Consider the following 26,279-nt stretch of genomic DNA (forward strand, 5'->3'; position numbering starts at 1 on the left):
TAGGTTTTGGGCAAATTGTTTATTTGTATTGGCTTTGGCACCTCACATAATGATTTCCTCCCTCTGCCCATTGCTTAGTCATTAACAAGCTCATGATCCCTGGCATCCTCTGATGTGACTCTGACACACAGCGAAATCCCACTTCCAGCAAAACACCTCACCCCAACCTAGTACAGCAGGAAATGACACAGGCAGAACTGAAAAATAAGCAAAAGTAATTGTTTGCCGCATGAGAAGAGTCAGTGACATTTAAACGTCCCCAAAAAATTGACATCTAAAGAGAACATTTCTATTTTATTTTGTGACATTAATTTTGTATTAAAATAGAATCTCTAAAGCAGCCTTGACACACTGCAGCTACAGCTTAATGGAGCCAAGTAGATTACATAAGTGGTTTCCTGAGAGATATGAAAGGTTCAAAAGATCTTTCATTTTCATAAGTGCAGGGAGGAAGAGAACAAGCGCTGTGCTGAAAAATACAATTGTCGCTCATTCCTCCAAGGAAACGACTGATTTGGGAGGTTAGCATAAGAACTCTGCCAACACACCTGTTTGCTTCATGGAAACTGCACCTGTCTGACATACATTATTCACTATGGAAATGAATGCTGGGAGTTTTAAGGCACCTTTATTTCAAGGCGAAAATGACACAACAGAAAACCCTGGCACGCATGTGGGAAGAAGATTTCTCATTCTGTCTAAAAGTGCTCTTGTACATTAAGGAAATCTTTCAGTGGTCGTAGGACGCAAACCAACACAGTAACAACACAAACAAACAAGAACCATCAGCTGCTAAATATTGCACTTGAGGAACTACTTTGGAATGTGCTTATATTATAGATTTTCCAAAAAAGTATCTGCTTAAATACCACAAATATAGATATTTTACTAAAGATAAAAACAACAAAAAAAACATATCTATCTCTTTAAATATCTCTGTAAATCTCTTCAGGGGATGTCCTCTTATTGGACCTGAGAGAATTAACATAAAATAACAGAGTGGTAGATGAATGTACATTAGTCTAATGTCGACTGTGACATTTATCTTTGGGAACTCATCAGGAATCTTCTATATTCGCCCAAGGGGCCACATTCAGTCCTCTAGGATGACATTCAGAGTAGGACAAGGAATAATAACAATACATTGTGAATATATACAGTGAGGTCCAAAAGTATTTGGACAATAACAAATACATATATTTTTTGGGCTCTGTACTTCAGCACTTTGGATTTGAAATGATACAAGGACCATAAAGTGCAAACTGTCAGCTTTGGTTTGAGGGTATTTTCATCCATATCGGGTGAATCGTTTAAAAATTACAGCACTTTTTGTACATAGTCCCCCCATTGTATTAAAGTAGTCAAAAGTGGTGTATTTGGTCTCATATTCATGGCAAGCAATGACTACATCAAGCTAGTGAATACAAACTTGTTGAATGCATTTTCAGTTTGTGTGTCAGATTATTTTGTGCCTAATAGAAATTAATGGTAAATAATGTATTGTGTATTTTGGAGTAACTTTTATTGTAAATAAGAATAGAACATGTTTCTAAACACTTTTAAATTAATGTGGATGCTACCATGATTACGGATAATTACGAATGAATCGTGAATAATGATTAGAGAGAAAGTTACTGAGGTATAAATATCATACCCGCCAAAATGCTAATCCTCTCTGTTCATTCTGTTCATTGTGTCATTCAGGATTATCCACAATCATGGTAGCATCCACATTAAAGTAGAAGAGTTATTATATTAATATTATAATATTACATTATTATTTACAACATCAATATGACGCAATACATTATTTACCATTAATTTCTATTGGGCACAAAATAATCTGAAACACAACCGAAACAAACTGTGAATGCATCCAACAGGTTAGTAGAGTCACACGCCAAATACTACACTTTGGACTTCTTTAATACACATATAAGTGAATTTGTCCAAAAACCTTTGGCTCCCTAAAATAGGGGGACTGTGTACAAAAAGTGCTGTAATTTCTAAACAGTTGACCTGGCATGGATGAAAATGCCCTCATATTAAAGCGGACAGTCTGCATTTTAACCTCATAGTCATCGTATAATTTAAAATCCAAAGTCCTGGATCTCACTGTACATAAGGAAATATTTCATCACACTATTATACTTGGCCCCCTAAGCAACAATCATATATCACCATCACAAACACTTGGGCAGCTTTCCTAACACACCATAAATATGCCTTGATAAAGTTTATGATCATTAGAAGGCTTATCCTCAGAAACCAATAAAAAAACTCAATAAACGCTCCCAAAGATACATCCCCAAACCCTTCAAAACCCTAAATTCAAGTTCAGCTCTTGTATGGTGATGTATCATGGAAAGAAATTGTCTATGGACTGAGAGAAGTATGAGACAGGCTCTTTGTTATTCTGGATTGGGATTCTTTGGCTGTACTCCTACATTCAGTTCAAAGATCTTCTTCTTGCCCTGGACCATGGCTTTTTCTGCCGACATGTCCCCATGGCTGTTATAGCGATCACTAAAGTATGTGAAAACATTGACGACCAGAAACGTGACCAGGAACAACGTCAAAACAATCCAGAGAAGTCGGTTACGGCGGAAAATCTTGGGGCAAAGCCGGTCAAGGACAACTAGGACCTCTTCAACCTTACTGTAAAGGCAAAATTGAGAGAGGATTCAGAACAATTCAAGGTATACACCCAGTCATTATACAGCGGATAGTATAACTACATAATAATTGATTTACAATTGGTCTACATGAAGTGAAAATCACCTGCTGAACTTTTCTTTCCTGCTGATTTCTTTTCTTTTTCCTTCATCCTTCTTTTCTGGCTTTTCCTCTACTTTCTCCTCCTCTTCCTCCACCTCTTTGATTTCTTTACTTCTCTTCAGTCCCTCTTGGTAGCTGTATTTGGAACATTACAGTTGTTTTCTCATTAAAGGCACATGAGCTGAACGTAGAGGAAGTATCATAAGACAGCAGAGGAACATTACTACCATTCAAAACTTTGGGGTCACTTAGAAATGTCCTTGTTTTTGAAAGAAAATAAAAAAATGTTTTGCTTCATTATGTAGTACCCGCAAAACACCAGTCTCAACGTCAACAGTGAAGAGGTGACTCCGGGATGCTGGCCTTCTAGGCAGAGTTCCTCTGTCCAGTGTCTGTGTTCTTTTGCCAGTCTTAATCTTTTATTTTTATTGGTCAGTCTGAGATATGGCTTTTTCTTTGCAACTCTGCCTAGAAGGCCAGCATCCCGGGGTCGCCTCTTCACTGTTGACTTTGAGACTGGTGTTTTGCGGATACTATTTAATGAAGCTTCCAGTTGAGGACTTGTGAGGCCTCTGTTTCTCAAACTAGACACTCTAATGTACTTGTCCTCTTGCTCAGTTGTGCCCCGGGGCCTCCCACTCCTCTTTCATTCTGGTTAGAGACAGTTTGCGCTGTTCTGTGAAGGGAGTAGTACACAGTGTTGTACGAGATCTTCAGTTTCTTGGCAATTTCTCGCATGGAATAGCCTTCATTTCTCAGAACAAGAATAAACTGACGAGTTTCAGAAGAAAGTTATTTGTTTCTGGCCGGTTTGAGTCTGTAATCGACCCCACAAATGCTGATGCTCCAGATACTCAACTAGTCTAAAGAAGGCCAGTTTTATTGCTTCTTTAATTAGAACAACAGTTTTCAGCTGTGCTAACATTGCAAAAGGGTTTTATAATGATCAATTAGCCTTTTAAAATGATAAATTTGGATAAGCTAACACAACGTGCCATTTGAACACAGGAATGATGGTTGCTGATAATGGGCCTCTGTACGCCTATGCAGATATTCCATAAAAAAATCTGCCGTTTCCAGCTACAATAGTCACTTACAACATTAACAATGTCTACACTGTATTTCTGATCAATTTGATGTTATTTCAATGGACCAAAAAAATTGCTTTTCTTTCAAAAACAAGGACATTTCTAAGTGACCCCAAACTTTTGAACGGTAGTGTATAAACTACTTAACTTTATTGCAATGCTGACTGTACTTAATGTACAGTATATTTCGTTGAGTATTCATACTATTATGTACTGGGGCTATTATGTCAGTACAGTACAGCCAGTGTTGAGCCACTCTTCTGTCAGCGTGCACAGGGTGTGTGACTGTGGGTGTGTGACTGTGGGTATGTGTGTGGGTGGTCAATGTGAGCGGGTACATAGAAAAGGGTATCACCCTTTATTGTAGGCCTCCTCCTCTATCTTTGCCTTGATCTCTGATCTGATCTCCTCTAGGTTGATGGAGGGCTTGGCTGGGGCAGATTGCTCAGCTTCCTGCTCTGCCACAGTCTTTCCACTGCATTGTTTCATAGCGGAAAAAACACATAGAACATTTTACCAACAGACATTATGAGAGAGAGGAGTGCATTATGGTCATTAGGCTTTCCATCATAATACTGTGGCCTTGTGTTAATGGGCAGGCTGGAACGCAGTTGAAGGGCAGCGTGCGTGGATGGCACCATCACTGCCAGGTAAGCTTGCGTAAAAACCAAAAGTACGAAGGCAAAATGTGTACATGGGGACTCTTAAAATGTCCCTGGCTTTTACTGAGCAGACACTTGATACGTTGTTATTGTCTCTCTCGCTTTGAGAGATCCTGAGATTTTGGCATGGGGCGAACTAAGAGAGTTCATCTCCCCCTCCCTCTCCCTCTCCCTCTCCCTCTCTCCTGGCTTTTGTCAAGCTCCCCAGCCCAAATGTTTAGATTTCATCTCAGAATAGCCCATCAGCCAGTTGCAGTTCTGTTTTTATGGAATGTTGCACAGTTATTTTGGGTGCATAGACAATCTGGGAGTTGCATAAGGGTAGTGCAGTTATCTGCTGTGTATGGCCAATGGTATCCGGATGGCAATGATTAATCAAGCTACTCCCCAGGGAACACTTCCTGAAGGTCAAGTACACAAGGCAGATACTCTGATACAGCACAAGATGTCTTCTGATAAGGGTGTACATATATTAAGGCCCCGCATTGCCCATTCTTTCACAGCGCTGTGAACTGACCTTGGGAACCAGGCAATACAGGCAAGGAGATAGATAGTGCTGAGTACAGTATGTACAGTATATTTGTGGGTATGCATTAGGTCAACATTATGACAGAGGATGGAGGAACATACCTCTCAGCTATAGCTGGCTGTGTAGGCTCAGTGGGAAAGTTGCTTTTCATACTGTTGGCTTCACACTGTAATTAACAAGAACAAACAACATGCATGTAGACGAAGCAGACTAATAAACTTAAATAGACAGGATATTACCACTTAATCATGTGGTCAGGTTGACAGTCTGAGAAGGTTGTGATTGAGTAGAAAACATACCAGGACAGGAAGTGCTTGGCCCATGGTGGGTTGGGGGCTGGGTCCGATTGCAACGCTGGGGCCGGGACCTGCCATGACCGGGGTCTGACCAGGGATGTTCAGGAGGTTAAATTTGGGGACCACCGCAACACTGACCCTCCGTCTGGGCAAAGCCTGATAAGGAACAATTGGAAAGGAGAGAGAGAGGGTGAGAGATAGAGGGAAGAAGAAAATAGCAGGAGAGTTCAGTTGGGGGGATTATCCTTAACAATCTATGGCCTATCATATTGAGAAGTGTCACCCTGATATAACCAGTCAAATCTAGTGCATACTCTCAACAACAAACCCAGTGGAAACACTGTTCAACACTACAGCACCAACCTTTCCCAGGGTCAGCGACATTGATCTGGATGGCCGTGGGACTCCATCATCTAACCAAAGAACACAGGAGAATGCAGTTTAAGTCAATCAACATTTTGCAACAACTCGCCTATCATGCACTGGAGATAAAGGGTTTGTGCAGGTGTACCTCCAGTGTCTATGGATCCTCCATAGCAGCGACTGGAGTTCTGGTTGGCCAGCTTCTTGAACTCCATCAGCTCAGCGTGGTCCTTCTCATAGGTCCTCTTCAGATTCTCCACGTACTGCATCATCACCTCTGTGGCCTTGTTCATACGTTTCTCCTGTCACACACAGGGTTCCAAAAGGGTTCTTTGGCTGTCCCCATAGGAGAACCCTTTTTTGGGTTCCATGTAGAACCGTCTGTGGAAAGTGTTTTACTTGGAACCCCAAAGGGTTCTACCTGGAACCGAAAATAGTTATTTAAAGGGTTCTCCTATGTGGACAGACAAAGAACCCTTTTAGGTTCTAGATAGCATGTTTTGTTCTAAGAGTGCAGCAACAACAGAGTCATTACTGTCTATGGACAGGAGAGTTAACCATACAGTCACAGCAGAGAGAGAGAGAGAGAGAGAGAGAGAGAGAGAGAGAGAGAGAGAGAGAGAGAGAGAGAGAGAGAATATAATTTTGAGAAGGACTCCAACACTGTAGAAAGCCATTATCATGTCAGGTCTGGGGTCAGGTCTGGGGTCAGCAGCAATATGTTGTTAGTCTATAAATCACAAGGGACTTGTGTGACGTCTAACAACGGACATACCCCTGAGTCCTTCCCTAGTCATTTATTGGAGTTGGCTTTGGCGTGAACGATAACCTGAGGGAAAGCATAACATCAGGCTAAATCGTTCATAAACATATCTTATCTGTCCAAAAACAAACATACCCATGGCCCTGAACATCCCAAAGTGTTTTTCTCATGACAGTGGATCATGGAAAAGTTTTTTCACTTTCACTCAATGTTTTCTTCTCTCATTCAGGGGTTTCATCGAATCATTAGTGTACCCCGTGGATGGCCCATCCTATCCTATCCTATGCCTGCGTTCCAGTACCTGTCTGACTGCTCCAACCATCTCAGCTCTGCTGGAGAGCCTGGTGGCCAGACGGTGCAGTACTGCTACTGTCTCTATGAGGCACTGGTAAGACTCCCGCTGCTCCATGTTACTCCACTGTGGAGCCGTGCACTGAGGAGACAACAGCAACAAAACACAGGTCTTCTATAAGTGAAAGTGAATCACAACTGATTTATTCTCCTGTGTCATCATGGCCTACTAAAGGCTGACCTTCAGAGAGCCTTTGAATTCTTCCAGTTCCTTCTCTGTGTTTTCCTCGGTCAGGGTCCGCTCCCTCTCCGCCTGTTTGAGCCGTGTCTCCAGAGTGTAGTTGTCGTTCCGGAATGCCAGCGACAGTTGAACAAACGCGTTCTGTGGGGAGGATATGACTGTGTTTAGCGTTCATTAAACCGTCACCAGGGACATATTAGTTACCATTATTAAGGACTGAGACACACCAACTCACTGGACCGCCACACAAAGTAGATCAGAGGGGTCAGGTCAATTAATGTGCTGCCCAAGAAAACATGAATACAGTATGGGACTGAATAAACACATGTAACACCGAACATCCTTGATAACATGTTAACATAACATAACTGTTATGCTAGCAATGTACAGTATGTGGTAATGTAAAGCACAACTACACCAGCTGGCTACCCAGCTGCCATATAGAGCACCAACTAGCCAGTGTGTTGACAGTGCTGCTTGCTACCAGGCCTGAGATGAGCCTATAATGTGCAGCGATGCTGACAGATGAACTCCTGGTGCCATGCTGTCATGATCAAACGGTCTTTGCTGCAGAATCCCAAACATCATCGCAAAGTACTGAGGCAAGCGCTGAGAGGAAATCGGTGACTTCGACTGTCCTAGTGCACAACATGTATCCCCCTGGGAGGAACCGGCATCTGGGCAGGCGGGGCTATAGCCTAGGCCCAGTGCTCTGCACTCAAACAACAGAGCCATGTTTGCATTTTCTTCTTAGAGACAGGAAATCATTAAGGCTCCCATTAGTCTGAATCATGGGTAGGGACTAGGGGCTTCCTGTACATTACATTCATGAGGCCACAGACAGGGGGAGAACATGCACTATAAAACTGTTACTGTTGTATTATACACTCTCCAGAGTAGATACTAACCTCAACTTCTTTTTCCGTGAGTGGAGGTGCACTACAATATAATCAGAGAGGAAATATAGGTTCAGTATGTAAGTAGAAAAGATCAAAATATATGGTCAAAGGTCATTCCCTGTCAGTCTAAATACTGTGATACCCACCAGCCTGGTAGCCCTCTGTGCAGTTTGAGTTTCCTCAGCATGATGTCTGAGATGTTGGGCATGGCGTCTGACTTCTCTTTAGCCTCCTCATCCGTAGGAGACCCTGCAGGGGGCAGAAGAGAGGGACCTGGCCACACACGCACGCGCACACGCGCACACACACACACACACACACACACACACACACACACACACACACACACACACACACACACACACACACACACACACACACACACACACACACACACACACACACAAGACCATTAGATAGTTACAATGTGGCAATCTGGTCTCTATGGAAAACATAATTTATTTAAATGATCAGATTACTATTTTGATAATCGACATTTCAGGATGCCAATAAATTGCAGCTCTGTGCCAAACTTAGAACAGAACATGCCCTCGGTAATAAGGAAAATCTCTTGGGGTCAGTAAGGACTAGCATCCTGTGACGTAGCTGGGAGCCTTGACTCCTTTCCCCCTCACTAGATAAAAGTCTACTGTCCACTCCAATGGTCTGTTACACAGCACTACACACAGCACTGTCTCCTCTCCAGGTCAGACACGGCGTAACACAGTACCTCTTTCCTGTTCAGCTGTTTCACTCAAGTCTGCCAACTTTGACCCCACAATGCTTTGGTTTCGCATCAGCTTGTGCTCCTGTATACAGAAGAACAGTGCACATTTAGATTTGTAAGAGCTTTCATGTTGTAATAACTGTGTCGTACAAAGATGTTTACAAGACCAAAACATTACAAGAACAAAACATTACAAGAACAAAACCATCTCTCTCATGATTTTAGCATTTACCAAAAGGCTCTTAAATCCCCAAAACATGCAATAAATGTCACATTAATGCTATCAGGTGAAACTCAAGGGATGAGCCCCAGTAGTTAAAAGGCTCCCATCGTACCTCTCTTATTTTGGACAGCTTCTGCACGTTGACAGGCTGTACAGGGAAGTCCTTGTACCCAGAGGACTTGTGCAGGGCATCCCGGGTCTTGTCTTGAAAGGAGAAGGTTTCCTCGTTTGTAGGGGGGAGACTTGGTGCCCCATTCCTGGCGTTGAGGGTTCCAACAGTGTCCCAGGACACAGCTCTCATGAGCGGAGGAAAGGCCCCGATTGTCTTGATCTCTGCCGTGCAGGGGGCCTGCTGAGTGGGGGGCCGAGGGACAGGCTTGGCCACCCCGGTGGCAGGGGCCTGGTTGGGGGCTCGAACCAGACCCTCCTCTGGCTTATTGACTAGTACTGGTGCTGGGCAATTCTTAGCTGTTACCCTGGGGTCACAGTTCTCCTTCTGGCCCCCACTGGGCTCCCTGGGGGGTGGGGGGCCAGAGTAGCGGGGAGCAAGGGTGCCTGAGGACACCTTACGCTTCTCATTGGGCTTCCAGTCCACCAACCTCCTGGTGCTCTAAAAACAGCAATATCACAATTCCTTAAACACTGTCAATTCAGGAGGAACTAATTGGATTTTCTTGGAGAGGGGGTGCAAGAATGTCAACATTTTCAATTGTCTACCGTAAATGAATTATTGTATCCAACATAGCTATGAGCATAGCTATTCTGGAGTGTAAACTCATGAGGGTTTTACTAACTACGTATTGCATTTTCATGTATGACTGACTAACTGTTCCAGGGTGCCACTTGAGAATGAGAGTGGTGGTGAGAGTGCTGTGCTACCTCATGCTCCGGTGTACTGGTATCAGCCTGCTCCCTCGCAGACAGAACCTCCAATCGCTGCCAGAGAGGAACACAAAACAACACACATCAACATACTGTTAAAACACCATTACTGAGTTCATCAGGAAAATTCATACGGGTCTTACCAGGCTGACAGGTGATGAGGGGGCATAGTTCACCTCTGTGGCTACAGCTGAAAGAAAAAGGTTTACAAAAAAGCTGTATAATTAAATGTATGTTTTGTATTTTTATGCAGGGCTTTTCATCCTCTCCAGTGAAGAGAGTGAATATTCTCTAACTGACAGAAAGATGGACATACCTATTTGAGGGGCTGTGATAAGAGAGCTGCTTCTGGACGGTACAGGTGAGGAGGATGGTGTGTGGTTAGGAGAAAGACCTGTGGATAAAACATGCACGTGATTTATGTTTGGACGATGAAAGTACAGTATACTGCATCAGCATCGCCTCCAGATAACAACGCAACATAAAAACTGTAGTTATTGGGACTTCATTTGATATCTGTCACTGTAGTCTGTTACATGAGGGAAGACTGGAATTATCTGGCGTGCATTCAGAATGCTGCAAGACGAAGGCTTGAGGGCACGTACGTGATGTTCAGATAACTCCGGAAGTCAAGATAGAAAAATGCAGCAATTACAATGACTCACTTACACAATTCTGCTAGCAGACCTGCTCACTGTATTTCATAACCAATGTTAAGAGTAAAAATATTGTTAAACCAAATCTACACATCAACAGCTGACTAAATCTCTACTGTGTAAATAGTGGTCTTAAACTGAAGAGCTTAATAACGTGACATTTCTTGTATCATCTTTCTGCCTCTGTCTTACATACTGTATACTATACAGTAAGACTTATCGTAAAGTACTTGTATATTTCCCTGTTTCACTTGTATACCAATCTGTAAACCAATGAGTGTCTCTCACTTGTGGGGGATTCAGAGAGGCTGCAGGTGGACTTTCGGCCCCTGCGGCTCAGGAATCGGTCGCTGACTTTCTTGGCCTCCTGCAGTAGCACCAGGTTCTTCTGACGGTCCTCCTCCGAGAGCTGCAGCTCAGGCAGATGGTCTTTCACCAGGTCTATCACATTGCCTGTACTGTCTGAGAAGGATACACATGTCCCCCCCCCCCCCCCCCCCCCCCCCCACACACACACACACACACACACACACACACACACACACACACACACACACACACACACACCACACACACACACACACACACACACACACACACACACCAATAGTATTCTCTCTGAGCTCAGCACAGAGCAACAAGCCAACATCAATAGTCATCAAAGCAGAAGCATCCCAGGGCTGAGAGCTTTGGCTCTGCTTTTCTAAGGACAAAGAGCCTCCAGTTCTATATGTTGTCAGACACTGATGACCAAACTTAGACATTTCAATAGAGGGAATTAAATTAGCCATACAATGTCATGAAGAAAAAAAAATCACAATGGAACTCACATTTTGAACAATGGACTTATGTACGTTTTGTTAACGCGAGGCTATATTTAGCCTTTAAGTATTTGATTGTACCCACCGACTGTAGTGATGGGTCCTCCCAGGGAGTTTCGGGACAAGCGAGATCTGGGACTGTGTGGTCTGGGAAAGAGAAACGTTTAAAATTAACAGACGCCGTGTTCTTACGACACAGTCTTTATTTACATTTAGCTACTCTAAACACTTGAAGAAGGATGGGTTTTCTTTTCTAGAAATATCTCGATCCTGGCTTGGTTAAAGTGGCACATTTTTCAAGAGGTGGTTTGGTCTCAAGCATTTTTGACATGTACAGTCCTGTTGTCAGGATGAAATAACACATGTACCTGGTCTGTTCCAGAGGACGACCATCTGCTTGGACCACGGTCACGGTTGCTTGCTTTGGGAAGACAATGGTGGGAGCAGGCATCGCCACGGTAACTGCTCTACTTTCAACTGGTGTATTCTAGATAGAAGGATATGTGAGAAACAAAAGGTTTAAAATAGGAGAGGTGTAACTTTAGTTATGCAGCAAGAACAGAACTAGACTGCATGAAAAAGGTATTGAGTGGACTTTTGAGGGACCTGGATAGGAGACATGGGATCCTGCCATAGAAAAATCTGATGTTGTCTCAATAGAAGGAAAATTCATAGATATAGATATTGTTATTGCAATGACGTAAATTGGGGGACATTTTCATTTAAATCATTCAAAACATAAAAGCATGCAAAACAAAGATTACAGAGACATTTGAGTAAACATGTCACCAAATGGCTTGTGTCACCGCAAAGGCACTTTCTCATTCTCTACCCTTTAACCTTCCTGCTTATGTAGACATCTATAAAAGATTGTGTACACACCTTCACAGAGATATTTGGTGACTTGGTTCCCCAAACTGAAGACTTGCTGTTTTCATAAGCTTTTAATGTTGATATTAATGTCAAGACAGAGCCAAACATACATCTTAATGTCTCTCTAGACCCTCCCTGATGTTCACCATGGCTGGGACTGTATGGGGAACATGGTGGAATCCGCAGGAGGAAAAAGACTTCAAGGCATACCCATTTCAAAGCACTTTTAAGGGGAAAAGAAATAAACTTGTGGTCCTCTGTTATCGGTGGTTATTTCAGTGAGGCACTTAGCTCTGTTGACTAGCATGTGGTCCATGGTTTCCAGCAGCAGCAGCATTTTTAGCTCAGCAGCACAATGTCAACAGCCTGAACCCCTGAACATCAGAAACTCTAGACAATGTCCCTCTGGACTAAACACATCCTGAACTCACTGGACCTCAGCATCCCAGGAGAGTGGAAGGACAGAATGAACACTCACTTGAACCAAGTCAACCATATTAAGTATATTTCCAACATTAAAGGTCAGGCTTATATACCCTGAACATGCTTTATTTATATCCTAGTATCCTAGTTCTATCCTCAGAGAAGATTATGCAAATAAACAGGGAGACATTAAATTAACCTTCACTGAGAGCTTCACTGAGACCTTTGTCCTGGAAGAGAATGTTAATAAATGTTATCCCTGTAACAGTCTAAAACTGCTGAAAGGCCAGGGCTATTGTTTAATAAAGGAGGATCATTTTATATGGTTGCCATACCCCCAGGTTAGATTACAGATTACATTGCATTCCTCAGTGAAGTCTTATCTAGGCCGTGTTTATGACTGACTGGAACGGATGACAGTATACTCCTAGGAGGAGTAACTCAGTGGTTCTGGTGAGGCAGCCATCCGCTCAACACAAATGTGTATATAGGTCCTGACTGTACACAGACTGTAGACAGCTGTAGACAGCTTTCAGAAAGCCTCTACTTTTTGTCTCAAATACAGAGTTTCAATAGCATGTTTTCTGGGAGACGTACTGGACTAGGCAAAGCCACATTCAGAGACTCATAAAACATCCAATCTATCCACTGCTCTGTACAAGTCTACTCAACTCAATAAATATTAGGGTGGGGAGTCACTGTCACGTCCTGACCATTTTCTATGGTAGAGTAGGTCAGGGCGTGACAGGGGGGTTTTCTCGTTTCGTTTTTCTATGTTATGTTCTAGTTTTGTATTTCTTTGTTGAGTTTTGTTTGGGATGATCTCCAATTAGAGGCAGCTAGTCATCGTTGTCTCTAATTGGAGATCATACTTAAGAAGGTGTTTTTTCCGTCACGGTTTGTTGTTTTGTTCGTTCAGTTTATTGTGTATGTATTGCATAGTTTCACAGTGAAAATAAAATGTGGAATGACACACACGTTGCACTTTGATCCGCTCCTTCCTACGACAACCGTGGCAGTCACACAGGATCTGAACAGATGACAGAACAAAACAACGAAAGACAGTTCAGTCTTCAGAGTAGAGCCAAGATCTGGAGTGGTCTGGACACACTGTGCTAACCTGTCTTGACCCGCAGCGCAAATTATCTCATCAACACACAGAGTAATAAGAAGCACTGGAAAAAAGTTTGTAATCTGGACAGAAGAGGAAAGAACATCCTGCTCATGTTTTTGCTGGGATTAATTACATATTTTCACTGCTGAGTGAAGCTTTGTTCCTGAGTCAAAAATAGAAGTGGGTGAAATGCACCCATAAAGCACAGGAATCCAGCCAGCAGCATACCACCCTGCATCCCACTGCTGGCTTGCTTCTGAAGCTAAGCAGGGTTGGTCCTGGATGGGTAGACCAGATGCTGCTGGAAGTGGTGTTGGAGGGCCAGTAGGAAGCACTCTTTCCACTGGTAAAAAAAAAAAGATCCCAGGGCAGTGCCCTGTGTAGGGTGCTGTCTTTTGGATGGGATGTTAAACGGGTGTCCTGACTCTCTGAGGTCATTAAAGATCCCATTGCACTTATCGTAAGAGTAGGGGTGTTAACCCTGGTGTCCTGGCTAAATTCCCAATCTGGCCCTCATACCACCATGGCAATCTAATCATCCCCAGCTTACAATTGGCTCATTCATCCCCCTCCTTTCCTCTGAAACTATTCCCCAGGTCATTGCTGTAAATGAGAATGTGTTCTCAGTCAACTTACCTGGTAAAATAAATAAAAAGAATCCCAAACTCAAATCATGAATGAGTGAAGGGATTCATTGTTACTAAAGATACACACATCCAAAACACAATAACATGTATTAGCAATGAATATGTGAGCAACACTATGAGCATAGATATGAGTTAAGCCTAATGCTCATATGCTATTGTTGCTCACACATTCATTGCAAATCAGTATAGCTTGTCAATACTGAATCTTAGGTTCTAGGTTCTGTATTAATGAGATAGTGTCATGTATAGCTCTGAGTGCAACATACCACAGCTTTAGAGTGAAGGGTTAACGTAATGGATAGGTACTCACTGTGCTGGGTGAGCTGGAGGAACTGTCGAGCTCCTCAGGGGAATCCTCCTCCTCTTCAGGGAGGACGGGCATAACGGGGGGCTGTGGGGCTCGGGGTCGTGTCAGGGGGAAAAAAAAGGGACTCTCAGCTGGGATGGGTTGGGTAGGGGATTCTTCTAACTGCTGTTCAGTCTGAACCCAGGGAAAGCAATACAACTCGTGGCCCCCTCCTTCCTGAAACCAGAATTTTATGCATGCAAGCAGGAAGTCACACAGGCACAAGTGAGAATACGCAGCCTCTGATAGCTTCTAACTATCAGGGAAACCACAAAGAAGCATGACGCGTCCTCAAATAGGATAAGTGTATAGACACATTTGCCTATGAATGGGTGTGCCAACTGGTGGTGGCTATGTCTGTTTGAACGTTGATGTTGGAATGATATCATAAGGAAAGGGCCTTGTAGACATACATTCAAAGTCAAATAGTATTGCAGTTGCACTGTTCTGGTCATCTCCATGTAAAAGGACCAATGAGCACCAACATGTGACGCTTATAGGAACATATCACATTTGGTGTCAAATGATAGCTAAAAGTCTATATTATTTGAAGGCATAGATTTTTCAATCCTTTTCCATTAAAAAAAATGTGGCATAAGTAAAAACTTTGATTTGTGGATAAACAGATGGAAAAGGGGTCTTAGAAAACATCTTCCAGAAAAAGTCTTAAAAGGTATCAGAAATACATTAAAAGCAATAATGTTGAAGTAAAGACCCCTGCCAACTAATATCAACACTTCTATTTAGTTTTGCAGAAATGATTTGCCTTCTGTAAGTTTAAGTAATATTGCCTAGTGTCTTGTCATTTTGTTATCAAAAACCCACATATCTTTAAGATATTCTTGAATTTCTCTCCCTCATGAAGAGGGAGGATAATGACATTTCACAGAAATAACAAGTAAAGGTAGACCTACCAGTTAGTTATAATGTTTCTACTGATAATCATTTTGGTAACAGAGTGATTGAAAAATGTGCAACATAATGAGTGCAATTGAATTGGCCAAAATGGAAAATCATAGTAGTCACAAACCACAGTTGCAGTACAGCAGAGTACAGGACAGTAGAGCACAGTAAAGGAGAGTACACTATAATTGACTGGACTCTACTGTACTGTACTTTACTGTACTGTACTGTACTGTACTGCACTGTGCTCTACTGCTCTCTACTGTGCTGTATGATGTCCAAACTTGTGAAACATAGACGTCTATGATTTGTACAGATTTGGTCCGCTCTGGACCAATAATAGCCAGTGTGTAGAAAAATAGCCAATGTGTAGAATAATACCCAAACATGCAAAGGAGGATATTACATTTTTCTACCTTTGTGTACCTATTCAGGATCTATCACCATGAATATAAATGACATTCACAATTGCATTTCTGTATAGTCCAGATCAAGGACCCATCACGTGATTTCTGTTACCATCATTATATTATCGGGTGTTGATCCACTTCACTTAAGAACCAAAATATACTGAACAAAAATATAAACGCAACAGGTAAAGTGTTGGTCCCATGTTTCATGAGCTGAAATAAAAGATCCCAGAAATTATCCATATGAACCAAAATCGTATTTCTCTCAAATTTTGTGCACAAATGTGTTTACATTCCTCTTAGTGAGCATTTCTCCTTTGCCAAGATAATCCATCCACCTGACAGTTGTGGCATATCAAAAAGCTGATTAAACAGCATGATAATTACACAGGTGCACCTTGTGCTGAGGACAATAAATGTTCAGTTTTGTCACACAACGCAATGCCAGAGATGTCTCAAGTTTTGAGGGAGCGTGCAATTGGCATGCTGACTGCAGGAATGTCCACCAGAGCTGTTGCTAGAGAATTTTTATGTCAATTTCTCTACCATAAGCCGCCTCTAACGTAATTTTAGAGAATTTGTCAGTACGTCCAACCGGCCTCACAACCTCAGACCACATGCAACCATGCCAGCCCAGGACTTCCACTTCTTCACCTGCGGGATCGTTTGAGAGCAGCCACCCGGACAGCTGATGAAACTATGGGTTTGTACAACCGAATAATTTCTGCACAAACTGTCAGAAACCGTCTCAGGGAAGCTCATCTGCGTGCTCGTCGTCCTCACCAGGGTCTTGACTTGACTGCAGTTCGGCATCATATCTGACTTCAGTGGGCAAATGCTCACCTTCAATGGCCACTGGCACACTGGAGAAGTGTGCTCTTCATGGATGAATCCCGGTTTCAACTGTACCGGGCAGATGGCAGACAGCGTGTATGGCGTTGTGTGGGTGAGCGGTTTGCTGAACAGAGTGCCCCGTGGTGATACGGACAACAAACACAATTGCATTTTACAGACGGCAGTTTTAATGCACATAGATACCGTGACGAGATCCTGAGGCCCATTGTCGTGCCATTCATCCGCCTCCATCACCTCATGTTTCAGCATGATAATGCATAGCCTCATATCGCAAGGATCTGTACACAATTCCTGGAAGCTGAAAATGTCCCAGTTCTTCCATGGCCTACATACTCACCAGACATGTCAGCCATTGAGCAGCTTTGGCATGCTCTGGTTCGACGTGTACGACAGCGTTCCCGCCAATATAGAGAAACTTCACACAGCCATTGAAGAGGAGTGGGACAACATTCCACAGGCCACAATCAACAGCCTGACTAACTCTATGCAAAGGAGATGTGTCGCGCTGCTTGAGGCAAATGGTGGTCACACCAGACACTGACTGGTTTTCTGATCTTACACCCCTACCTTTTTTTTAAGGTATCTATGACGACAGATGCATATCTGTATTCCCAGACATGTGAAATCCATAGATTAGAGCAGTGTTTCCCAGCCCTGATCCTCCAGTACCCACAACAGCACACAGTTTCGTTATAGCCCCAGACAAACACACCTTGTTCAACTCATTGAGGGCTTGATGATTAGTTGACAAGTTGAATCAGATGTGCTTGTCCAGGGTTACAATAAACATGTGTATTGTTGGGGGTACTCGAGGAGCAGGGTTGGGAAACATTGGATTAGAGCCTAATGAATTTACTTAAATTGACTGATTTCCTTTTATGAACTGTAATTCAGTAAAATCTTTTAAATTGTCGCATGTTGCATTTCTATTTTTGTTCAGTGTAGATTTTTTCAAACTCAAGATGCCATATCATAGCTAACACCCCATTCTTTCTGCAGACATCTTTGAATTATTTGAGAGTTTTTGGAAAAGGTGGTCAAATAAAAAACTGAGGTAGATTTTACTGTCATTCTGTTAACAAACTTTGCATCTGCACTGTTCCTCTAATAAATGTGTTTTAGTAACATTTTCAGTGGCAATTGTTAAAAGTAGACTTCTGTGTATAGGGGTACGGTTTGGTAAATGCTCAGTGCAGTCAAAAACTAGATTTTCTGTGTTTTGATATACATTTCCACACTATGAGGTTGGACTAATACTGTGAAATTGTGAAAATTCTAATAATGCTCTTTCAGTGTAAGAGCTGTTTGAAAAGACTGTCTGTACTTTCAGCCTGTTTTGGTGGGATGGAGTTTTGGTCTACCTGTTGACATCACTAGGCTGTAAATTTGTTAATAATAGACCAATAAGAAAGAGAGTTCCAAACCTCTCTGCCAAGAACAGATAGTTTTCAGTTTTCCCATCCCCACTCAGACCACTTCCAGACAGTCCTAGCAGATCTCTTGCTTGAGACACTGCTCTTGCTAAGAAGCTATTTAAAAAAAAGAAATTGACCATTTTGATTGAAAACAATCACAGTAGCTAGGTTTCCATCCAAACGATATGCCCATTTTCCACCAGAGATGTGTTTCCATCAAACTGACCTTTTGCAGATAAAAGGCTGTGCGCGATGAGAAAATGCACATAAAAATGACTTTTGCCATTAAATTCCCATGTACTGAATGAAAAACACAAGTTAAATGGGTTTCCATCGCATTTTCAACTCTACTGATGGATTCGTTGCGTTATATAGCAAATGTGCCCGCTCTGGTCTTGGCACATGCGGTTTAACCAACAGCTCGCAGATACAGTGGGGGTAGTCTACTTATATTATGAGATTATTATGGATAAGAGCGATATTATTTGTCTTTGTCAAACGGCAGCCAATCATCGATCATCACCTTGCATCACATTGCACATTAATCACCCTGTGAAGTTCATCATCATGTATTTAATCTGTAGTTTAATAAACTGCATGCTTTCCCGAGTCGTGGTGGAAGGACCACACAACATATCATCACGATATGATAGTTAGTATATCAATATTTGCCCATGAAGGCGTTTCCAACGCTATTTCTCAGATAATTAATTTAACCGACACAAAAAGATCCCACCATGTCGAACAAACAAATTGTTTGTCAGCATTTATACAATTGTACCGGCATTTTATGTTTCCGTCAGCCCAGTCGTGACTTTTTTCATGAGTTAATTCCTCCGCATAAAATGGTTGCATGAAAACGTGGTTAATCAGGCACTTAATTGCTATCCAGAAATGATTGGATATTGAGATAGAAATGGCTGAATTGGGCCTTTAAACATTTTAAAGTGAAAGAGAGAGACTCAGCGTCACTTTGTTACAATGGATTTGCCCTTCTCTCAAATAACTTGGTTATGATGCAATGAATTATCATTGCAATATTCCAGATCCAGCACAACTCTCTAGCGGCATATTACTGTAATAAGTATCAGACAAACCACCACACAGACATGTCAGCTGCTTCTCTCTAGTGTTAGACCTGCCTAGCAAGTCCTGCAGCTTCCAGAACTGTGCATAAGCAAATGTGACCTTTGTCTCCCCAGAGGCGGGGGCGGATGAGCCAAGTTAATCTGGGAGAACGGGAATCCCAGAGGAACGCATTCTTCCAGCTATTAAAGTTAGACTTATTTAATTCTGAGAATGAACAAAGAAAAACAAGATAACGTTGTCTTGCAACAAATCTGAACATCTATGACAGGCAAACAGGGAGGGCAGCGAGGTAGCACAATGGAGGATGAAAGGTTAGCAGTGTCGCAATTAAATCGTCACAGAGCAAGGTTAGCTTGAACTACCATATTTACACTAAAACGAGCATATCGAACCACACAATCGCAATCTGATTCTAAAGGGGGAAACAAACACAGTTATATTTATCCTATCCATTTCAACATGCCTATGGAAATAATAGACTTGGAAAATGTCATTCAGCAGAGCCAGAATCATCCAAATCAGACATGCCATCAGTCAGAGCTCTGTCAGGGTTGACGGAGGTCACATTCTTACTGGAGTCTCCCTCTCTGAGACTAATGGTCTTTGCCAGCGCTCACTCCAGGACTCCCTGCCTCCATTCCAACCCCGCCCAGCCCAGGCCGTCATCCCTCATCCTGCCCTGCCTCTCTATCCATCAGCCAACCCGTGCCCCCCACAGCCAGCACTCAAGCACCACTCACTTCGTTTCTGGGTATGGGAGGGGGTTTTTGTGAAGGAAACCATGGCTTTGGAAGGATGTGTACACCTTAAATGGGTAAAATAACTTGCTTATGTTTCTGTCTGTGCCCATTTAGAATAGTGTGTGTGAGTGTTTATTTTTGAACTACAATGATTTGGGAATCACTTGAGTATTTAATAATAAAAGAGGCTATCCTCATTAAAGTAATCATTAAAAAGTATTCAGTGCTAACTTACCTTATCTGAGCCTGTTATTAAAACAGTCGGTAGATCCCGAGAATGGAAACTCCCACAATGCTCTAGATCACACCCAATATCTGTTGGTTGTAATACATTGCTCCTCCCACTATCTTCTGGTTCAGAGGCTTTACTACCAGCACTGTCTTCTGGGTTTGATGGCTGACTCCTCCCAAAGTCTCCAGGCGGCAATGCTTGGCCACTCCCACAGTCGCGGGCCTCTGACTGACAGTAGTCACGGCAAGTAGGATCCTCCGATCTGAGACTGATCAAGCACATCAACACACCGTTCTTTATCCATAATCAACAGTTAAATCTCTCCAAAATCATATCAAACACAATTATAACCCGTATATCAGCTTGAATATTTGTAATAACTTCCACAGCTTCCTGCTCTGTGAAATACCTCCGCCTCCTCACTCTAAACCCGGAGAGGTGGGCCTTTCCTAACACACTTTATGCAATCCTCTGACAGTTCCCGCTTCCTCCTAGGAATGTACTGAGTGCCTCTGTAATTTTTTGGGGCGCTGGTGTGTGACCATGTAAACACTGGCATCCCTGCACAGTCTCACCTTAGCCTAGCTCTTCAGTTGTGGGGGGATGTTAATCTAAACACATGCAATATCCTCTTCCTGTAAAAGAGAGAGAATATAAACACTAACCCTGCTACATTCTCCTCAGTGTGAGCGGCAGCGTGACTGACACAGGCAGACTGGGGGGGTGTATCCGTTGGGACGGTAAGTGAAGGGGCACACTCGTACTGGAGGAAGACTTGTGATGGGGACACTGGGGGCGTTTGTGTCTCTGACACTGGGATGGAACCTACGAGAGGGAGGAACCAACACGGTCAGACAGGGAGGTCCTAGTCACACTAACAACATGGTGTAGGCAGTAGCAGACATGTGAAAACAAAACACATTAAACAAGCAGATGGACAGGAGATAGGAGCAGAAATGACAGACAGATGAATGGTAGCACATTATGACCTGCCAAAAGGAAGTGGAAGATATGTGAGGTGCACATGAGCATTTCGCTGCACCTATTATACCTGCTGTAAACTGTGTATGTGACGAATACATTGGATTTTGATTTGAAGATGACAGTTGATCTATTACCTAAAAATGCAGGTGCAGGAACATCACTGCTGGTACTGTTGTGCTTTTGGCCTGGGATAAAGTCAGGACATTGGGCTTGGCTTGTTTTGTTGTCATCAGTGCAGGGTGCCTCTGAATCGTCACAGTTCTGACAGAGCGAAAACAACATCTTCCATTAATCCATTCATGAACTATGATGTGTCATCCACACTCAGCATCTCCTAGTCCCTACCTATGTTGAATGTTTTATGGGGCTGTTAGCCGTATCAGATCTAGCCGATTTTGACGTAAAAAAATGTAATAAAAAAAGAGAGAATGCATCAATGGATTTTTCTGACATGCCGGCAATGAGGGATTCAGTGTCATGTGTTCAGTATTCACTAAGCAGAAAGGAAAAACAATAAGCTGTAGAACAGAAATCATTCACCCTCTTATCTTTCCTCATAAGTAATCCAGAGTGCACATTTCATTGAGGAATGGCTTCCTGAGTCCAGACACAGTACAGTAACAGAATATGCTGGTAAATGTCATGACAAACATGGCTAGAGGATGCTGGGAACGTGAGGCTAATAGACCCATCCCTCACAAGGGAGGAAGTAGACTGTTTAGCGGTCTCCTAGGAACAAGAGGGATATTTAGACAAAGCCTCAGGAAGATTTTTTAAATTTATTTTACCTTCATTTAACTAGGCAAGTCAGTTAAGAACAAATTATTATTTACAATGACAGCCTAGGAACAGTGGGTTAACTGCCTTGTTCAGGGGCAGAACGACAGATTTTTACCTTGTCAGCTCAGGGATTTGATCTTGCAACCTTTTGGTTACTGGCCCAACAATCTAACCACTAGGGTACCTGAAAGTACTTACAATACAATTCAAAAGTTTGGGGTCACTTAGAAAAGTCCTTGTTTTTTAAAGAAAAACACATTTTTTGTCCATTAAAATAACATCAAATTGATCAAAAATACAGTGTAGATATTGTTAATGTTGTAAATGACTACTGTAGCTGGAAACGGCAGATTTCTTATGGAATATCTACATAGGCATACAGAGGCCCATTATCAGCAACCATCATTCCTGTGTTCAAATGGCACATTGTGTTAGCTAATCCAAGTTCATCATTTTAAAAGGCTAATTGATCATTAGAAAACTCTTTTGCAATTATGTTAGCACAGCTGAAAACTGTTGTTCTGATTAAAGAAGCAATAAACCTGGCCATATTTAGACTGGGTTCGATTACAGACTCAAAATGGCCAGAAACAAATAACTTTCTTCTGAAACTCGTCAGTCTAGTATTGTTCTGAGAAATGAAGGCTATTCCATGCGAGAAATTGCCAAGAAACTGAAGATCTCGTACAATGCTCTGTACTACTCCCTTCACAGAACAGCACAAACTGGCTCTAACCAGAATAGAAAGAGGAGTGGGAGGCCCCGGTGCACAACTGAGCAAGAGGACAAGTACATTAGAGTGTCTAGTTTGAGAAACAGATGCCTCACAAGTCCTCAACTGGCAGCTTCATTAAATAGTACCCGCAAAACCCCAGTCTCAACGTCCACAGTGAAGAGGCGACTCTGGGATGCTGGCCTTAAATCACTATCCTGTTATGGCCTTCACAAAACACAATGTCCAGATAGGCCAACTTCCTACAACTGGAGCTGTGATGAACCACTCATATACAACACAAAATGCACCCGGATCTCCTGTCTAACATACTACAATAAACAGATAGTTGATTTGTCATAAACGTTTATAACAAGCTGTTATAAATCTCTAGTGCATTATCAAACATCAGAGAATGCTGCTATTTCCAATAGTGTGAGGGTTTAGTGAGGTCAGGTTCAGTACCGGAGGTTTCCTCCTCATCAAGCCTGCGTATTTACTCCTACACACTTCTATATCTGCACATGATGAAGGAGATGACATAGAGAAAACACTTTCAAACATAGTTAAGATAGTGATTAAACAATCATCTAAAGAACAGTCACACAGTGACAATTAAAGGCAGTCCTGAAAGACTGCTGTACTGTGAAACTTTGCAAGGGTTTTGACACACTGTAAAAAAAAATAGATTTGTTTCAAATGAATATTATTATTATTATTAATTAGTTGCACAGCTTTTTGTTTTGTTTACTCAACTTTTCGGTCAGTTTTACCTGAACTTAAAAAAATGTGTTGGCCCAAATTTGGCAATTCAGTCAACTTAAAACAATGTTTGCTTAAATTGTCTCATATGTTCATTCAACTATAAATTCTTATTTGGGTGGCGTAGCAGGAAGACCAGAAGGCCTTGAACCAAGAGGTTGTGAGTTCAAATTCCAGATGAGGACATGTTGAACAATAATTACTGTATAAATGAACATGCACAATGTAATCATGTATGTGAAATATGTGAGATGAAAACATTGTGTGTTAACAGCACTGTGTGTGTAACTAGTTCCACAGCCTTTTTTTTTAGGTAAGATGCCCAAGCAATATTTTTCAGTTGAATGAACACATGAGAAAGTTTAGCACACATCATTTTAAGTTGTTAGAATTTTTGCCAAAGTTTTCTCAAGTTGGAGCTAAGTTTGGACCAACACTTTTTTGTTGTTGTTCAGGTAACACTTGAGTAAACAAGTTGAGTAAACAAAAAAATTTTTTTTTACAGTCCAACACTGCAATCTAGAAGCAATGTCCTGGGCTGAGATTGTTTCTGGGAGTCCACAGTGAGAATAAATTTCAACGCAAACAGAGTCGAGGGGGCCAAGCTGAGCTGGAGGAGTCTAAACAGAGAGACAATGGGATGAATATTGCAGTGTAATTGAATCACTCTGATTATTTCCTGCCGGGCCCGGGAGTACATCCAAGCCTACAAGGCTCTGTCCACTGGACACACAGGGCCACACAGCCTCTCTCTCCCCTGACCAGAGCTATTTTCGGGAACCTTCAGCCGGTCCCCTTTAGCAGGCAGGGCCCTGGGGGCCACAAAGTTACCTCGCGGCAAGGCAGAGGGCTGGCCTCGCTGGTCACTCATGATAAAATGAGCTGAGCAGAGCATTTTCCCCGACCCCCTTCTCCCCTGTTATGTAAGCTCTCTGCCTGTTGCCAGATTTGCTTAAAATTTGGTTGTGTGAAGCACAGGGAGTACAGAACCGGCAGAGGAAGTGGTGGTTACACAGCCACCATCCCAGATAACAGGATATGGAGGGAATGTGAGAAAGATGAGAGATGGATGGCGAGAGATAGAGGGGGAGGCAAGTGAGCTTGTTCAAAATACCAATGCCATTTAGACTATCATGGCTATATACAGTATTGCAATAAAACAAATAAATCATTAGCATCTGCTGGTCATGCATAGAATCCCAGTATCTGCAACTTTCAACCAAGTCTTGTAATTATTGTTCTCCCTTAGCGAACCATTACTATCTTCCCAATAAGTGACAGCCTGTAAACCCTCACAAGAGATATATACATGTTCCAACATAACCCCAAAATGATGATGAACAGCGCAAATGTTTAACATGGCTGCCAACTCGATGCACATAGCCAAAGATACTAATGATAAAGTGCATGTCATGCAGCTGCAGACTCTCTAATCTCTAAACAAATAAAACGTGCATACAATACATCATCTATACCTGTCCACAGAGCAGAGAATAGATCAATAGCTGTACCTGTAACCTCCTGTGAGAGATACCACCTTCACTGCTTAGCTCCACATAAACTCCACATAAAACACCCGACAGAACCTTCCCTCAGTCAAACTGTAATTCACAGATTTTTTCACAGAAAACCTAGCTGTCTCTTTTCCTTTCCTTTCCCTGTCTTGTTTTCCAGCACCAGCCTCTCTTTCACTCATGGGAGCTTTGACCATTTAAGGAGAAGGCTCTGTGTGCCTCTCTGGGCTGCTGCTGTGTATGTGTACAGCTCTTCTCTAAGGCTGCCGCTCTGCTCCACTCAGCCCTGACTGATCACATCTCCTGAATTACACTCCAACTCTGAGCTCCAACTCTGAGCTCCAACTCTGAGCTCGTACTCTGCCTGGGAGCGCCAAGTCACTATTCTTTCTCTCTGTGATCATTCTGTGGGGGAAGAGGTCTGACCAGGGAAGGGTAGAGTTTGGACGTGTGTGTGTTTGATCAAAACACTGTATAACTCAAACTATCATTCCTCCATCCCCCACCAGATCGGAGTCTAGGACATGGTTTAGGGTGGAAACAGTCTTCCAAGCAGTCACATAACCTCAAGAAATGAAGGACGGTGTCACGTCCTGACCAGTTAAGGGTTATTTGTTGTTGGAGTTTGGTCAGGATGTGGCAGAGGGTATTTGTTTTATATGGTTTGGGGTGGTGGTGTAGGTAGTAGGTTGTTTTAGTTATGTATTCCGGGGGTTTTGGGCACTGCTCTGTGTTTATGTATTTCTAGGTTTAGTTAGTTAGTTGTGGGTATAGGTTCTAGGTTTGTTTTCTATGTAGATTTAATTGGGATTGGACTTCCAATTGAAGGCAGGTGTGTTGAGTTGCCTTTGATTGGGAGTCCTATATTAGTAGGGTGTGTTTGTGGGTAATTGTTTGTGAGCACTGCGTTTATTGAGCCTGCTACACTGTCTAGTCGTGAGTATTGTTTTGTTTTTCCCGTGGATGCTTTTCGTTTTTCCATTAAAAGGAATGAGTATCCACATACCCGCTGCATTTTGGTCTTCCCTTCAACACGGCACCTTTTGTGACAGACGGGTGGGTAGCTCCTACTGAGCCCCTAAAATAAACACACAAACATATACGAACATTCATACTCATGCACATGTACACATATGCATCCTCTGTTCTCTACATACAGAGGCAAACAGACTAAAAAAGCTCTTCTGATAAGCTTCTCAAATATTATGGATTACCTGAGGTTATAAGCTTTTTTACAGGTCATTAATAGACCATAAGACCA

General features: G+C 42.5%; 1 protein-coding gene across 1 annotated transcript; it reads right to left on the reverse strand.

The window, feature by feature from the left end:
* LOC106587202 (inositol 1,4,5-triphosphate receptor associated 1) lies at positions 1-25,348 on the reverse strand. Its single transcript, XM_014175334.3, has 24 exons — positions 25,016-25,348; positions 21,385-21,511; positions 20,932-21,091; positions 20,270-20,534; positions 14,587-14,799; positions 11,588-11,706; positions 11,305-11,366; positions 10,687-10,860; positions 10,059-10,136; positions 9,886-9,932; positions 9,740-9,796; positions 8,973-9,470; positions 8,641-8,719; positions 8,057-8,183; positions 7,920-7,950; positions 7,012-7,152; positions 6,781-6,912; positions 5,865-6,018; positions 5,717-5,766; positions 5,357-5,509; positions 5,159-5,223; positions 4,222-4,341; positions 2,782-2,913; positions 1-2,658 (listed from the first exon to the last, which is right to left on the reverse strand). Exons 5-24 carry the CDS (start codon positions 14,656-14,658, stop codon positions 2,412-2,414), a joined length of 2,538 nt encoding a protein of 845 aa, XP_014030809.1. The 5' UTR covers positions 14,659-14,799; positions 20,270-20,534; positions 20,932-21,091; positions 21,385-21,511; positions 25,016-25,348; the 3' UTR covers positions 1-2,411.
* Between the last annotated feature and the right edge of the window lie 931 nt (positions 25,349-26,279).

The sequence above is a fragment of the Salmo salar genome, chromosome 26 (assembly GCF_965601325.2).
Source record: "Salmo salar chromosome 26, fSalSal1, whole genome shotgun sequence".
NCBI lineage: Eukaryota > Metazoa > Chordata > Actinopteri > Salmoniformes > Salmonidae > Salmo > Salmo salar.

Excerpts from the sequence above, each read along its gene's own strand:
- LOC106587202 (XM_014175334.3), bottom strand. The coding sequence starts at position 14,658 with ATGCCCGTCCTCCCTGAAGAGGAGGAGGATTCCCCTGAGGAGCTCGAC. Across the intron at positions 9,797-9,885 it reads CCTCATCACCTGTCAGCCTG|CGATTGGAGGTTCTGTCTGC; the intron begins GTAAGACCCGTA and ends CCTCTCTGGCAG. Across the intron at positions 6,019-6,780 it reads TGGTTGGAGCAGTCAGACAG|GAGAAACGTATGAACAAGGC; the intron begins GTACTGGAACGC and ends TGTGTGTGACAG.